The sequence below is a fragment of the Panthera pardus genome, unplaced genomic scaffold (genome assembly GCF_024362965.1).
Source record: "Panthera pardus isolate Hobbes unplaced genomic scaffold, ASM2436296v1 HiC_scaffold_26, whole genome shotgun sequence".
NCBI classification, from domain to species: domain Eukaryota; kingdom Metazoa; phylum Chordata; class Mammalia; order Carnivora; family Felidae; genus Panthera; species Panthera pardus.
Window position 1 is genome coordinate 2,691,844 of NW_026526832.1, and position 17,863 is coordinate 2,709,706.

At 38.8% G+C, this 17,863-nt stretch overlaps 1 protein-coding gene and 1 long non-coding RNA gene across 3 annotated transcripts in view; both read right to left on the reverse strand.

Annotated features, from left to right (window-relative positions):
* Nucleotides 1–17,863, reverse strand: part of EIF2AK3 (eukaryotic translation initiation factor 2 alpha kinase 3) — a 68,158-nt gene that overhangs the window by 33,984 nt on the left and 16,311 nt on the right. For both annotated transcript variants that reach the window (XM_053890932.1, XM_053890931.1), the window contains exons 3-4: nucleotides 3,042–3,236; nucleotides 1,190–1,320 (exon numbers count right to left, since the gene is read on the reverse strand). In XM_053890932.1, the coding sequence (XP_053746907.1) occupies nucleotides 1,190–1,320; nucleotides 3,042–3,236 (326 nt within the window). The remainder of the gene's footprint in view (nucleotides 1–1,189; nucleotides 1,321–3,041; nucleotides 3,237–17,863) is intronic.
* On the reverse strand, nucleotides 7,827–16,359 carry LOC128773651 (uncharacterized). The gene is made up of 2 exons (XR_008418002.1): nucleotides 12,494–16,359; nucleotides 7,827–12,248 (listed from the first exon to the last, which is right to left on the reverse strand). It is a non-coding gene; the product is annotated as an uncharacterized LOC128773651 (long non-coding RNA).

The window sequence follows — 17,863 nt, forward strand, 5'->3', positions numbered from 1 at the left end:
CTCAAACACTTAAGGAAACGAAATCCCAGGGGCGCCTGGGTGGCTGTCAGCACAGTCCGCTTTGGATCCTCTGTCTCCCTCTCCCTACCCCTCCTCTGCCTGCTCTCTCTCTCCCTCAAAAATAAATAAACATTAAAAACATTTTTTAAAAAAAGGAAACAAAATCCCATCAGGAAAAAGAAGGTCAGATTGCCAGCAGATGCAAAGCCCTACTCACAGTCCAGTGAACATAGAAATACATTCTTAACTGATTTTAAGAAAACAGGAAAGGAAGCTGAATTATACTGCATCACATTAGATAATATCTGAAAGTCTGGTTCACTTTCAAAAGATAAAGATGAGATCTCAAATTATTTTTACTACAGAGGCAAGTTAAAATTTAAATATTAGGTAGGTTAAAAAAAAAAATCAAGCATGTGATTTAGGACCAACATAAGTAATCCAACCATCTTGGTTTTTAATCCCATATTTAAATGTAAAAATTACATAAGGAACTCATTATTTGAAAAGGGAAACAAAAAGGCATTTGACCAAATGAATTATACTTCAACGCTTTAAGAAAATAGACAAAAACGTTATTTTAAAATTGGGTTGTCAAACACACTATGAAACTACTGACTAGAGAGAACTACAGGGTCAAAGAGGCCCAAGTTGAAATGAAGTGCATTAACTTTGTCTTAAGAGCTTTTCACTGATCTGTATGATCAGTGAGGTTGCTACATTCATTGTATGGGCTTTCCTCTGGTTATCATCTCCAGAAGCATATGGTGGGAGTCTCGATTCAGGATTTGTTAAAAACCATGAGACCATTTTCATTTATTTATTTATTTATTTTTAAATGTTTATTTTTGAGAGAGGGGGCACGTGTTTTGCGCACAGGGGAGGGCCAGAGAGAGAGGGGGACAGAGGATTGGAAGCAGGTTCTGCGCTGACAGCAGAGAGCCCGATGTGGGGCTCGAACCCACAAACCGTGAGATCATGCCTGAGCCGGAGTCAGATGCTTAACCGACCAAGCCACCCAGGTGGCCCCCATGAGGCCATTTTTAATTTAGGGCCTACATTTCTCTTAAAAGAGCTGTATGTTTTTCGGGCAAGAAAATAGTTCAGGAAATTTCCATAAAGAAAAAAATCTGATAAATTTGGGTTTTGCTGAACTAATGATCAACAGCCACATCATCTGAATACATACTTCTCATTGCCACTGCGAGGTCCAACAGCTCTAACAGTTTTCTGGGAGCGCTGCAGAAGCAGGATGTCTTCTTGTTCCATTTCATCATTATCCCACTGGCGACAACCCAAAGCTGAACAGATATACCTCACCTGAAAAGACAGATAGAAATTTTGTAAAGAATACATAAGTTACAGGAGATCGGAGATATTAAAAGAATCTATATAATTTATAAAAAAATTGTGGGGATCTGTAATACCCAAGTATTAAGAAACATCGGTTAGACTACCAATTCCAAAGATGAGTTACTTAGAACTACAAAAGAAACAATAAATATTTCTGGAATTATTAAGGGAAAATCCTTATTTTAAGGATTTAGATAATTTTAGTTTTATTTGGGGGATTTTCAAGGATGATACACGAGAAGACACAAACAGTTGTGATCTCTTAGCAAGAATTTCATTAATAAAAGTCCAGGTGTATTAAAAAAATTGGCCTCAGAGTTCCCATATGATGGAAGAATTTGGTTTTTAAAGACGTAAATCTCTTTTAGTAGCTATACTATTTAAAAGTACCTCCTTCAAACCTTCATTAGAAAAACAAAGAAGGACTCTTAGTATGATCTGAGCTAAAATCTTCACAGAAAGAAGCATACGTGCTAGAATACCCGAATTTTGCAGCAGCACATTAAATAGAGAACCAGATGATAGGGGTCAATTCCACTGTCTTAGAGATGAGAATACTGAAGGAGATAGAGGGTCACAAGGCCTCCTAGGTACAAAGCAGATGTGGGTAGTGGAGAAGGCAGAAAAGCATCTGCAAGAGCAAGAGGGGGCTATGGGCCTAACACTTAAATAAGGAATCGTTAACGTGTGAAAAAGTCAAGGGGCAAAAGATCATTTTTCTATTCTTCCTTGTTCTAGTCTTAAGTCTGTATACAAAATATTCACATATCAAGGTTAAGAGTTAAAAAAAAAAGATTTTTACCTTTCTTTAAAAATAAATTTTTTTAATGTTTATTTATTTTTGAAGGAAAGAGAGACAGAGCATAAGCCCGTAAGGGGCAGAGAGAGAGGGAGACACAGAATGCGAAACAGGCTCTAGGCTCTGAACTATCAGCACAAAGCCCAACGTGGGGCTCGAACTCACTAACTGTGAGATCATGACCTGAGCTGGAAGTCAGACGCTTAACTGACTGAGCCTCCCAGGCATCCCAAGACTTTTACCTTTCTAAAAAGGATGTATTTAATTAGTTACTCCTAATAAGAGATTTATATTGTAAGACCAATCTTAGAAGCAGATGATGGTTATATCCTGAAACCTAACATTAGAGAGAGTCTAGGTCTTAATGGTATAACTTTATCTGCACACAGACCTAAGTCAAATTGAACCTTGGAAATTTCTCAACTTTTAAAGTTTCAAGTTTTCTCATCTGTAAAATAAACACAACTTTCCTCTTGGATTACAGGATCAAACTAGATAAATAAGTAGCAATTATTCTTATTGGGATTATTATTAATATTTGGAGGGTTCTTCATCTGTCCAAATGGAAACAAGAATGTGTGACCTCTAGGAACATCATGAAGATTTCAATATAATGTATGAAAAACACAACTGACACACACTAGACCTTATTGATTCATTCTCTTCCTCCTGCTTTTCCTGGCTCTGCTGTTTATTCTGTTGTCTCAGATACATTTAGTTTTCTTAATAATATTTTGCCCTTTCTACTTTGTAATTCATTTATTCAAACAAATAATATCCTCAGGGAAAAATAATAAACCTCAGCCAGTAATAGTATAGCTTATTAAGTTATTTCCTCTCGCCCTATTTATTCTGATTCCTCCCCAAATAATCCAACATTTTCACTCACCTTTCCACTATATGCACTGAGTCCGTATGTAGTGAGAGACTTTCCTCCAACCAAAACAACGTCGTCTCCAAATTTATAAGAAGATTCAAGAAGTGATTCAACTGTAAAAGGAACAGTTTCCATGCTCTCACGGTCCCGGTCCCACTGAAAGAGGTCTCCATCCAGGGAAGGAATGATCATCTTATTCCCAAATACCTAAAACAGAAGGCAAAATTTTAAAAAATATTTTTTATTTTAATGTTTATTTATTTTTGAGAGAGAGAGAGTGCAAGCGAGGGAGGGACAAAGAGAGGGAGACACAGAATCCGAAGCAGGCTCCAGGCTCTGAGCTGTCAGCACGGAGCCCAATATGGGGCTCGAATGCACGAACTGCGAGATCATGACCTGAGCCGATGTCGGCCACTTAACCGACTGAGCCACCCAGGCGCCCCCAAAACAGAAGGTAAATTTTAAAAGGGATCATAACTTTACAAGTAGTGACAAAGAGCTGGAGTCTTGAGCCTGATGTTCTCTAGCCTCCTTCTGAGCAGCATGTGGAGAGGCACAATTTATCAACCAAGAGCAACGTAAAAAGAGCTGCCAATCTCTCCTGGGGTCTACGCGTGATACTCTAGCACGGTTTTCTCAAACTTTGCTTGTGATGGGTGTCCCATAATGATACATGAGCTACCAAAAGAGAGTTTTGTGATCAAGTGAATTCAAGGAGAGGTTACAGCAATCCATATGCTAATATACAATACGTTTTTCTAGCAAACAGATAGTATATGCAGTATTTTCCAGACCTGTTTCATCCAGGGCAATTACTATCATAGGCTCAGATCCATGAAACACAGGTCAATTCAAGCAGTATCCCATCTTTTATTTATGTTCTCAAATCTGCTATGAGCTGGAACCCTGGTAACAAAGCTTACTGATTTTATGCTCTTAGTTGTCCTTCCTTCTTTTAACAGTGTGTATCGAGAGCCTACTATGAGCTGGGCATGAGTATGTTGCTTGGGGAGAGACCGCTGAGCAAAACAAATTTAAAAAAAAAAAAAAAAAAATCACTGCCCTGTGGAGTTCAAACTCTGGTGTCAGGAGACAAACGACATAATGAATAGTCACAGTATATGAGGTGATAAATAACACAGGAAAAAATAGAACAAGATAAAGGGAGACTAGAAATGTGTGCGGGAGGGGAGGGGGACTGTCAACAGGGAGCACAGGGTAGACCCTACTGAGAAAGTAACATGTGAGCAAAATCTAAACTTGGGCCAGTTAACCATGCTGACATCTGGGGAATAGCCTTTGCAAAGGCCATAAGGTGGAAGCACGCCCTCCACTTTGGAGGAAGCACAAGGAAGATGGACAGGCTATAGCGGGAAGGGCCGAGGCATGGAGAGCAGGCCGAAGGCAAGAGATGTGATGGCTCCAATTAGGTTGATAGCACCAGAGGTACGGCAGGGTGTCAGATCTGGAAGGCCAAGCCCAGAGGAGCTCATGGGGGATTCCCTGTATAGTATAAGCAAAAGAAAAGAGTTCAGGGTAACTCTTAAAGGTTTTGGCTATGAACACCTTGTTTCTTGAGAATGGGTATTAGTGCATGGCTTTGTGACACTGACCTTTTGGTATTTAAAATATATACAATTTGACTTAACTTCAGCTAAGGACAACACTGTTTTCCTGATCATCCAGGCCCAAAACTTGAGAAAAAGAGAATATAAAAGAAGTATGGGTTTAATCAACAACAACAACAAAAAATTGCAAATAAAATGTTGACCTTAACTTTTTTCTAACAAAATTTCTCTTTGTATTTCTTTGTTCCTCAATCCTATCATTAAAGAGATACTTACTTGAAAATGCCCATACTGTCACTAAAAGTGCTCACACATCCTCCCTCCCTCTAGCTCGGCCCCACACCCTGGGATTCTAAAGGGCTGGTAGAAAACCACTATTCTAATCTACTTCTCTCTTTCGTTTCCTAGTTCAAATCCTTGTACCTCCTGCCTGAACTATTATAACAGCCTCTTTACAGTTCTTAACTGGCAATTTCCTCAATCCAAACTCTACCTATCTTCTAGATTAATCTCTGAGTCAGAGTTAAGCTTGTTATGACATTATTCAAAAATCTTCAACAGTTCTCTATTATCTTATAAAGACCCCAAATCCTAAATCTGATATTCAAAGTTCTCTAAACATGACCTCAAACAACCTTTTCTTCTTCCTTGTCTTCTACTATTCCCTACATGGGCAGAAATTGGGCATCACCACTTAAGTATATTTGTTACTGTTACTGTTTCAGTCATGTCATTGTCAATGTCATTTCTTCTTCCTGGAACACCTTCCTGTACCACAAATGCCCACTGAAATCCTATCTGGCCTTCAAGTTAGCTTCACTTATGTTTTTGCTTTGAAAACCAAGAAAATTTTAGCAGTGTAAGATCGCTGACAAAAAACTGCCCATTCCTTAGTACTGTACCTTGCTTTCCACTGTAACTATGAGCTGAGACAGCACTACATTCTCAAGAACTGTTTATTGTACCTCTAAGAAATACTTACCCCATATGCTAATGCTTCTACATTTATGTTTACAATGTGTATACAGTGGCTGTGAAAGCAATACACCCAAACCTAGTGCCTGGGTTGTGTTATCCAATTCTACTTCCCACCAAAGGAATCAAGGCTCCTCAGAGAAATGTCTGATTCCAAGGGCTGGGGCAGGGTAGGCACAAGATGAGACTTTAGAATCTTATTATTCTAGAGAGTAAGGATGTGTTCAAAACAGATAGAAGTATACCATTCACCAAATCTGGTCACTGAGCAATTTAAGGACCAAAATAATTGAGTACTGAATTATAATGTACTGAAGAAGAAAACAAAAAGAATTCGTGAGTCCATACTGATAGCAAATAGATAAATCATACATGGGGGAGAAGGGAGGGCTGTTACTGCAATAAAATGCTAAGTGTCTACTGGCAAATATGAAGGGAGGGGTGAAGTTAGAAAAGTTAGCATTTCGCAACCATCACAGTAAAGACTGCATCAAGCAAAATTCAGCAATGGTGTTAAGTCTAAGAAGGTGGAAATTTTGATGAGGAGTAGGAGATTTGCACGGTCTTAAAGTGTCTCCCCACGGACTGCTTATTAGTTACAAGAAACTAAACATAGAAACAAAAGCAAAAAAACTCCAATAATTATAGAGTGGAGAATTTAGATAATACCTTGACCAGATGATCAAAATTAACATCATCAATAAGTGACAGATGTGATTCCCTAGGAGAGGACACATCACCTACTCAGTATTCTAAGCCAAGAATGTACAATCTAAATAACCAGGAAGCACTGGATAAGCACAAAATGAAGAAATGTCTATTTTTTTTAAATAAAAGGGCAGAGAGACTGTATTCTTCAAAAATATCAATGTCAGAAAAGACAAAGTCTGTAGAAAAATCTAGATTAAGAAAGCCTAATGGGACAAATAAATGAACTACCTGACCCTAGACCAGAGGCTACCCTAGAGGTAAAGGACACTATAAAAGGCATCACAGGTATCTTTCGGAGATATTGTGGGTTTGATTCGACACCACCTCAATAAAACAAGTCAAATGAACTTTTGGTCTTTCAGTGCCAATAAAAGCTATGTTCACATTGTACTGTAGTTTACTAGGTATGCAATAACATTATGTCTAAAAAATAACATAATACCTTAATTAAAAAATACTTTATTGCTAAAAAATGCTAACCATCATATAAGCTTTCAGCTAGTCACAGTCACTGATCACAGAACACCATAACAAATACATGGCAACGTTTGAAATATTGCAAGAATTACCAGTGGTGACACAGAGACACGAAGTGAGCAAATGCTGTTGGAAAAACGGTGCCGACAGACTTGCTCAATGCGGGGTTGCCGTAAACCTGCGATGTGTAAAAACAGTATCTGTAAAACACAGTAAATGAGGTATGCCTGTACCAGGTCAACTGATAAAATTGAAAAATACAGACATTAGATTAAAGTATCGACATAACTTTACGAAGTTGATAACTATGCTGTGATTATGTAAGAGAATATCTCTATCAGGAATACAAGTGAAGCATTTAGAACAAAAGGCCATCATGGATAGCTGATTTATCTCTACACGTTTTAGGGGGAAAAAAGTGTGTAGGAGGGGTAGGGGGAGGAAAAAAGAGAGAAAGAGAGACAACTCAAATGATAAAGCAAACAAGATTTGGGGTAAGTAAATCTGGGTATATAAAGGCCCTTTCTTTTTATTGTTATCATTTTTATTCGTGCAACTTTTTGTAGTTGGAAATTATTTCTAAAGAAGAGGTCAAAAAGAAAAGAAAGGTAAAAAAAAGTCTTGCAGGAGCTCTATAATTAAACTCAGAAGGCGATCCCATTAGCAAAGGTTCATCTTGATTCTGGGTATTTAAAGATCTCCAACTCTTACTCTTTATTGACAAACATTTGATTTTAAATAAATTCTTGAATGGCACCAGTATGTATACCACCTCATATGACCTCAGAGTTTTCACATTACTATTTTATCCTTTTTTTTTTTTTTAAGTGTGTTTATTTTGAGAGAGAGCAAAGACACGGGTGTGCGTGTGACTAGGGGAGGGGCAGAGAAAGAGGGAGAGAGAATCCCAAGCAGGCTCCTCACTCACTGCCAGCACAGACCCTGACATGGGGCTCGAACCCAAAACCGTGAGATCATGACCCGACCCAAAATCAAGAGTCAGACGCTTAACCGACCAAGCCACCCAGGCACCCCTATTCTTTGCTTTCTTATTTTACTTTTTAAAAATTAAAACTTTCCTTTTTATCTTTTGTAGAATGTCCAACTTGAAGTTGTCATTAAGAGAGATTTAGGTCATTAGTATACATACCCTATAAAAACAATATGTAGGCAACATGATCTCCCATTCTCCGATTTTGAATTACCTATCAGTTAGAAAATCAAGTATTTACTGTTGTCTCCCTTTCGTATTATGTTAGGTATTCTCTATCCTATTTACTAGAATAGTAAATTCAAATTATGATAAAGTTAAAAAATGGGTAGTTCGGTTGTCTGGTCAAGTCAACAGCAGCACTAGTTAAGGACAAACAGGGAAAGCAGGTGTGCATCACTACAAGAAAGAGGAAGAGGGGCTAGAAGGTCTGTAGTAAACAGATAACACTTATTTTGACTTGTTTCCTCTTTCATTAACAACCTCTTTTCTCCTAAAACACTAGCAGATCCTTAAGAAACACAATGGCTCCTCAGTGCAAAAAAATCAAAAACTAAAAAACCGCTAACAAAAAACTGTCCAACTAATACAGATTAAAATTCGTTTCTGTTTTAAAGATGATCTATATATATGCCTCCAAATGTAAAAGAAAACAAACATCCTGCTATTAAAAATATGGTTTAGGGGCACTGGGTGGTTCAGTGGGTTGTGTCTGACTTCGGCTCAGGTCATGATCTCACAGCTTATAAGTTTGAACCCTGCATCCAGCTCTGTGCTGACAGCTCAGAGCCTGGAGCCTGCTTCGGATTCTGTGTCTCCCTCTCTCTCTCTCTGCCCCTCCCCTGATTGTGTGCACTCTCGCTCTCTCAAAAATAAATAAACATAAAAAAATCTTAAAAAAATATGGTTTAGTGCTCGCTTTGGCAGCACATATACTAAAAAAATTATACACATATATACATATATATATGGTTTAAACAACCAAGAAGATTTGAGGTGATTGACCATATTGAGAAGAACTGCCTTATTTTAAAAGTTAGACGTTCAACAGCGTTAACTCAGTGAGAAAAGTGCAAAACCCAAAACAACAACAAAAAGCATTCTATGATTCAGGACATCATGTCGTATTTCTAGATCGTGATTTTAAAAGCTCACTTTGAAAAAGCTGCTCTTCACTAATTGGCTGCTGATGAGTCATACCCATGGCCACTAACCTTTGCACTGATCTTTGTAGAGTCTTTCAGGCTGCATATGTGAAAGCAGATGGTGCTTTTCCTTGAGAGCCACAAGAAATGATGTATGCATGCGGTTCAGGTAGTGAGATGACATCACCCCTCACAAGAGCATTACCTCACCCTCCCAGCATAGGAATGAGTCACTCGATAGTCAGCTGCAAATCTCTTGGTAGAAAAAAATGTAGGTTACGGTGATGCATTTTTACATCCCACTGATTCGTCTCTGCAAGCAGCTATTTGTTCTGATTCGCTGCTCTGCTTCTCACACCAATTGCGTGACTTGCTTCCTCCATCAGTCACTTTTTAAAAATATAAATTCTTGTTGTTTTATGGTTTCCAACCCCCCCCCATTTGTTTTTTCCTGTGCATAATTTTAAAATGAAAGGTTGTCACACTGGTGGGCAAACTCAGTACCAAAGAGCCAATCAAGATCTTTATCCATGCAATCGCAAAGCAGTATAGTGAAATAATTCAATTTCTATTTCTGAACAAAACCTAAATGGCATAATGAATACCAGTGGCACATGTAATCAGGGAGTGCTATTTGAAATCAGAATGTGAAAATAAGAATTCCATTTCCAAGTGACAGGAGGAACTTCAACTGAGAAAAATGTAGGAAGTGCTACTACTCCAACGAATATAACCAGAAATAAAAACAAAAATTCTTCTAATTATATAAAATATATTTTTTAATTTGGTTCTTCCTTCTTTTTCTAGGTACCACGCACCCACCACCGCCATGGACACATCATCTATTTTCTGGGGTACATTCAACTTTAACTTATTCTGAACATTTTGAAACATGTAAAATAGAAAGAGACTAATAACCCCCCATGTATCTATCACCCAGTTTCAACAATTACCAAATTTTGCCAATTGTTTCGTCTGTTCCCCACCCACCCACTACATATACTTGTTTACTAGAATGTTTTAAAGTAAATCCCAGACATCATGCCATTTCATCTACAAATATTTCAGTATTTATTGCTGAGAAGTAACTACCCTGCCGATATCACATTTAACAGAATTGAGAGTAATCCCTTAAAATCGTCTAATATTTAAATCTCCTTGACTGTCTCAAAGATGTACTATACAATTGGTCTGCTCCAACAAGGAATTCAAACTCCACATATTACATTTGATTCTTTTTTTTTCCCCACAAGAACCCTTTAACTCCCTTTTTCACGCACTGATTTACTTGAGACACCAGACTATTATTCATCCTATAGAATGTCCCACAGCCTAGAGTTTGCATGTCATTTAATTTGTTCTTTTGTCCCATTTTCTGAAAAGTGTGTGATTAGACCTGGCGCTTTGATCTGATGCAGGTTGGATTTTTTCGATAAGAGTACTTCATAGGTGGTGCTGCATACTTCCTATTATATTGAAGGCCAGCAAACTCCAGTTTATAAACCAAATCTGACCCACTGCCTGTTTTTATCAGTAAAGCCTGATGGGAACACAGTCACACCTATTCATTTATGTACTGCTTTCTTACTACAACTACATAGACCATCTGGTCCACAAAGCCCAAGATATTTACTATCTAGCCCTTTACAAAAAAATTTGCCAACCCCTGTGTTATGTCCTATTTGTTACTATTATTCATCAGTAGATTTGGAGGAGTCAGCCTGACCCCTCCATTTTAAAGTGTTCAATCAACTTTTCACCATTTTAATATCGACTGATGACCTATTATTTCAATAAAGGGAATAAAAGAATGATTTCTAATTTTACATTCTTTCTGAATTTATTAGCAAGAACTTTCCCTCGTGTAGTTTTGGAAATGGGATTTACATGCACTATTACTTTCTCAAGTAGAGAACATTAAACACTTTCAAATCCAAAAAGTTGCATCCAGTGTGTTCCCTAACTCTGAAAGAGGGAAAAAGAACATGCTGGCCCTGAGAGCTACAAAAGCCAAGTCCCAAGTACAAGTTTAAGAAGCAATAAAGTGAAAAGGGAGGAGAGGGTAAGCAAAAGGGGTGATAAGAAGCATGTGGTAAGACTCAGGCTTATCAACAGTAGAGATAAGGAAGAATGAACACAGCCTGTAAGGGAAAAGGAAAAGGAAAAAACGATTCTAGAATATTCACTAAAAGGGCACACATCTCTCTCCCACCTCAAGAACTCCAAGCATGTCCAGAATAATACAACAGCTGATGCTTCTAATGATGACCTCAAGGACTAAAAAGAGAAAATTCATGAAGACTGGGAAGATGTAAAATACATGAAAAACACTCCTTTGGAAGCGTTAACTTGTTGACTTTTTTTGTTATATGGAAACCCCTTTTTCCCTGAACAATTCCTTTCCTGGCCATGCTAGCTGTTTTGCTAACCTAGGTAGGGAGACAACAGCAGGCATCCAACATATGAAATGGAGCCGGGTCCTCGGGGTGATGAATGCACCTCCTCCAGCCTCACTCCTGGGTCCCTGCCTTCGCCTACTGCTTGCTACGTGACCTTGGACAAAAATTAACACTGCACCATTTTACAAAACTTCTCACGTTAACTTACTGCACTTGATCTGCAAATTCAGTCTCCCCAGCTGTTTTAAAAGGTGTGCCTTTTGGTTCCCAGACCACCGATGTTTCCACTGCTTTGGGGATCTACAGGCCTCCTGCTTTTCCCCACTCCTGTCCCTGTTCCCCCCAGTTCCTCTACAGTCAAAACAGAAAGGGATTTGGACACTCTCTAGAATTCAATTAAGACCAAAGGAGGATGTCATGGTCAACGAGGAACAGGTACAAAGAGGAAGAGCAGGAGCGCATTGACACGTGGTGAGTTCCCAGAGACTGAGAGGGCTCTCCAGGTAGAGATGTTAAGGAGGCATTTGCCTGAGTCGGTCTTCAGCTCAGAGGAGAGGTCTGAGCTGAAGAGAGAACTTAGAACTGCTGCTGTCATGGGAACAGAGGCACAACCCCCTTAAAAGAGAGTAGGGTGAGAAGATGACCCACACCCAAACTTCTAGAATTCTAACATTTAAAAATCCCAGCAGAGTGATGAGTCAGGGGAGACTGAGAGAAAAAGGTGCCTCAAGTCTACCGGCTTTAGTAGGATTTTAGGGACTCTCCTGTTTTCTTCCAGGTTCTGTTAGTTGGTGTGAATACTTTACGAATGTTTATATATATAAATACTTCCCCAGTTTGAGATGACTGGATTGAAATACAAATGCCTCACTGAGACAACCTTTTGATTCATCAGAGTCTCACTGAAAGTCTCAAAGCAAAAAAGAATGTCAAGAAATGCTTTCCGGGGGCGCCTGGGTGGCTCAGTCGGTTAAGCAGTCGACTTCGGCTCAGGGCATGATCTCGCGGTCCGTGAGTTCGAGCCCCGTGTCGGGCTCTGTGCTGACAGCTCAGAGCCTGGAGCCTGTTTCAGATTCTGTGTCTCCCTCTCGCTGACCCTCCCCCGTTCATGCTCTGTCTCTCTCTGTCTCAAAAATAAATAAACGTTAAAAAAAAAAAAACTATAAAAAAAAAAAAAAGAAATGCTTTCCGTTTTGACTATGGAGGAATCTCTCCCACTTAAAATCCATCAAGGGCTTCTGATGGCTCAGGATAAAATCCAAAATGCTCAACACAGCTTACTAGACCCAGTATGACCTGGCCCTGGCCCCGCTCAGCAGACTCATCTGCGACTGCCCACAACCCTTGTCTTTGCTGCCTTTCCTCTCCTTCTCTCAGCTCCTTGAGCACACTGTGATAATTCCCACGGCAAGGCCACCACACGGGCTACTGCCTCTCCCAGAGCAGTCTCTCCCCACCCCTCTGCCCATCTCTTGCCTGGACAGCTCCTTGTCCTCTTAGATCTCAGCTGTAAACTGAGATCCCTTCCGGGGAGACTTCTCCAGCCTCCTATCCAGGTAGGTCGGGCACCTTTGCGAAGGCTCTTTAGGTTCCACCCTTCCATGTGGCAGTTACCACAACTCAATTACATTACTTATGCTGTGATTATTTCATATCTGTCTCCCCAGCTGGCTCCACAAAGTGCCACATGAGTTCCACGAGGGCAAGGGTCTCATCTATCCTGGGCACTGCTGTACCCCAGTGCACACCCTGTCAGGCTCCCATGGCACTAACGATGAGTTCTGTTTTGGATGTATTAAGTTCAGGTACCTTTGACTTTTCCACTAGGGATGTCTAAGAGGCAGTTAAGCGCTCACAATATGCTGAGCAGCATGCAAAGTCTGCTACGTACATGATGTCTTTCAGCAATTATTCTGGATAAAGCACATTAAGAATTATGATTATTAGTACACAAAACACAAATACATTGGTAAGTACTGAAATATTTCAAAAAGCATGAAGCATCGGAAAGAGGGCAAGGAGAAGTCCAAAGATCTAGGGTTGAGTCTCAGCTTTACTTACTACATCAGACACATCTCTGACCCATTGTGAGCCCTAATTTTCTAATCTGAAAAACAGAGGCTAGTAAGAGTATTTATTTTACAAGGCTATGTAAGGCTGAAATATGAATGGGTTTGGCATCACTTTGCAAACTACGAAGTACTAATCAAACAAGACTTGTTATGTAAACGTAATGTTATTTTGAACCTCTAATGTAATTCATGTGTGTATGCGTATATACGTATACTTATTAAAAGTGTTTAAAACAAAAATATAAACTCTTAATCTGAATACTTGTAAATTCATCCTGAACCTTCTTTTATTCTCTATAAATAAACTTCAGAAATAACTAAGGTTCATGAACACCAGATTTCAAAAGTTTCAAAAAAGCCTTTAGAATTTAAATAGCGGCTCCAAAAGTAAATTCACGGAGAAAGTAGAGAGCTTAATTATGCCATGTCAATTATTTCTTTCCCAATCCTGGATTTACAACCCCTATTTAAAAACAAAGCCTTGGGGGGCGCCTGGGTGGCTCAGTCAGTTGAGCGTCAGACTTTTGACTTCAGCTCAGTTCCTGATCCCGAGGGTCTTGGGATAGAGCCTCCCGTCAGGCTCCATGCTAAGCACGGAGCCTGCTTAAGATTCCTTCTCTCTCTGGGCGTCTGGGTGGCTCAGTCAGTTAAGCATCCAACTCTTGATTTCAGCTCAGGTCATGATCTCACAGTTCACAGGTCCGAGCTCCATGTTGGGCTCTGCGTTGACAGCACAGAGTCTGCTTGGGATTCTCCCTCTCCCCCTCTCTGCTTCTCTGCGTTCTTTCTCTCTCTCTCTCAAAAGTAAATAAACATTAAAAAAATAAGATTCTCTCTACCTCTACCCCTCTTCCCTGCTCTCTCTCTCAAATAAAAAAACAAAACCAAAAAACCAAAACCTCAAAACTAACTAAAGATGAATTCAATATAAGAATTAAATATATCAAACTCTTACCAGTCTTAAATTTACCAGAAATCTCTATCAACCCTAAAATTCTCTTTTATCACATAGACATTCTGAAGGACTGTAAAGTACTTTATTGATCACAAAGATGAACAATATTAAAGTTAACAGGCATATTTTTGTATATTTTAATTCTTCAAAAATGATATACTATATATGGAACATAAAATGATAACTTTTAATAAACCAAAATGAGCAACCTACCAAATGACTAGGTACCAGAATTAAGTATTTGTGACTTTAAGAGAAAAAAAATGTTGAAGCATTGTGCTAAGGAAACCCTTTTTTTTTTCCCCCTGAAAATACTGAAATTGCTGTGATGGGGAGAATGAAGGAATCTTTTTTGCTGAAAGTGTTCCTGGGCATCGTACCTCACAGACTAAGGAAGGGGGCATGGTTAACAACTAATTAGATGATCTAACACGAGGGATTATGAGAACTTTCAGCAGATCTGGGTATTAGTCAGAGAAGGCATCCCACGTGACATGCTTAAGAGGAAATGTTTTGTTTTTTGCTTAAAAAAAAAAAAAAAAAAAAGGAAATGGAGAAAAAAACAAATCCCGAAGCAATGTGTTATTAGTTATCATCAACAATTGTGAATTAATGCCCAAGAGCATTGAGATACTACATAGATAATTATTTAATTCATTCATTCTTTCTTTCCTCAACCTATAGTGAACCTATAGAACAAAATACCTCAAGGAAAACTATCAGACTCACTTTGTAAGTGTACTTTTTGCATTCATGATGAAAAACACAGATTTCAGTAACTATCTCTGCCTTCATTTAGATCATTATACATTCATGAAGTAGATAATGTGCATGCAAAGTCAATTTCCTAAAAAATAGGGTCAAATCAATTTCTCACTCGGCGACATGCATGCTAGAGTAAACTAGTTTACTTCACAGCAATGCTTTCAGCCGTGCGAAGGGATTAATAAAACAAAATTGAATCAAAGCATCGTTTTATTTCTATAATTAAAAGAAAAGCAATTAACCTAAGCAATTATTTACATATTGGCTTGCTACATGACTGAACAGTGACTTTTCCAAATAAACCGCAATCTTCAATGACACAGTCAGGCTCAAAATATGCTAGTTTGTGTACAAATGAAAAACTGCAAAATGACCAGACATCTTTCATTGTAAATTAGAGAACCTTTAAAAGAGATCACCGATCCTCTTTTAATAAAGCACCACTCAAAGGGTCTACTGATGAATTCTTTGTGAACAAATCAAGTTAACTATTAAAAGTATGCCTTTTCTAAAGGATCCCCCTACCTACCAAGGCCTTTCTCAATGAATGCATTCTGATGAGGGGTGGGGAGGAGGCTGGAAAGCTCCAGTATCATAGCTGTCTGTTTCTGCACCTGTCTGAAACAGAAAGGCGGTGTCCCTTGGGGAGAAACATGCCAAAAATAAGATAAAACCCCAAACTCTAAGTATAGACTTATAATAGGGTTGTTTGTTCTTTGTAAGAGGGGGAAGAAAAAAGGCATTTTAACAGAAAACTGAAACAAAAAAACAATTATGGTATCTCTAAATAAAGAAAAGGTAAAGGTATTATCTAAGGAGAAACGAGTTACATGTATACAATTATGCATCCTAAATAAAGATAAGGAAGGTCTTTGTAATTAGGAATATGTTCCAAGAGGTAGACAAATAGATAGTTCAAGGATATTATATCTACTTAGATCTGGTGAAGTGTGATCCAAGTGTCACCCAGATACCCCAAAGCAAAACTATGCTAATACGCTACAGAACAAAATTTAAGACAACCAATGAGGAACCACAGGGAAATCTCTTTAGTGCTTTTTCAAGGTTTAATCTGCATATAAATAACCAGAGGAAAGCAAATCAGACTTCACTTCAGGTGGTCCTTCGAAAAATTAAAAACAAAATTCTTAGCTATTATCATAAGCATTAGGCTTAGAACCTAGGGCACAACTGTTAAAGCTGATGGAGTGAACTTAGGTTTACCATTTATTCTCTCTCTCTCTCTCTCTCTCTCTCTCTCTCTCACACACACACACACACACACACACACACACACACACACACCAGTTTTAGCTTGGTTTATTATCAGTATTCTTTTGAGAAAGTTTGTAAATTACCTAGTCAAGAGGAAATAATGGTAAATCAGATCAGGCATCTCAACCACCCTGCAGCACACAGGTGATCCTAAATATTATATAATATTGTTTTTAATGGAGCTGTCAATCTCTCCTATCCTGTATGTCAATTTTTTCATTGACATAATAAAAACACAACTAAAAGAATGTAATATACTATTTTATATGCCCTTTACATTAGAAAAGTTTAAGGACAATATCATCAGAGCAGGCCAGGAGGCAATGAGATATGCACCTAATGGCAATTTCTAATGAATTTGTGCTTTATTTTTTAAAGCCTTAAATGTGGTTAAAAAAAAAAAAAAGGGGGAAGTTGAAAACTTCCTCTCGATAATTTGGGAGTTTCATGTATTTGATGCTACCTAATTCCTGAAGTTACAACAATCTTTAGGATTTAGTGTAGTCCCATAATTTTACAGAGAAGGAAATTAAAACTCTGCTGAACTGAAGAATTTAGCCAGGCCACATAGGCAGTGAACAGAAGAATCCAAAGGAGAACTCAGGTCCCTGAATCCCAGCCCCTCCTCCACAATCCCACACAGCATGAGAAGTTCCTGTGTGGCTTTATTTTATTATTCCAGCAAAAGTGCATGTGATTCATCACTGACTGCTCTATCATTAATAACTTTAATATTATTTAAACAGTCAGGGCACCTGGCTCACTCAGTCGGTAGAGTGTGCAACTTTTGATCTTGGGGTCATGAGTTTGAGCTTCACGTTGGGAGTAGAGATTACTTAACACATAAAAGTTAACAAAAATTATTATACAGTCTATCAAATTCTCTTCATTAGATTCATAAGTAGCTTTACCAATTGCTGTACAGGTGATACATCTTCCCTGGCCTTCTGGGTTTCATCTGTTTCTTCTTCATACCACTCTTTTTTTTTTTTTAATTTTTTTTACATTTATTTATTTTTGAGAGACAGAGAGAGACAGAGCGTGGACAGGGGAGGGGCAGAGAGAGAGGGAGACACAGAATCCGAAGCAGGCTCCAGGCTCTGAGCTGTCAGCACAGAGCCCATGCGGGGCTCGAACCCATGGACCGTGAGATCATGACCCGAGCTGAAGTCAGACGCTCAACCAACTTCATACCACTCCTCGCCCCTCCTTCATACCACTCTTGATGAAAGCTTAGAGAGACTGCCATTCTAATACAGGAGTCCCCACATGGAGTCATGGATCTATCTATTGTCACCTGGGTGGCTTTGGCTCTATCTCCAGGCCAGTTCCTTCCGCCTGCTGTATCTACCCCTCCTCCCTACACTACCCTTCCCTACCAAACGCTGAGCTTCAGAAAGAGAAAATTAACTATTGCTCACAAAAAGTTAGGGACCTTCGTAAAATATTTTATCAGATGCATTTAAAAAGGTATAGTAACTCTATGTGTCATATTTAGGGC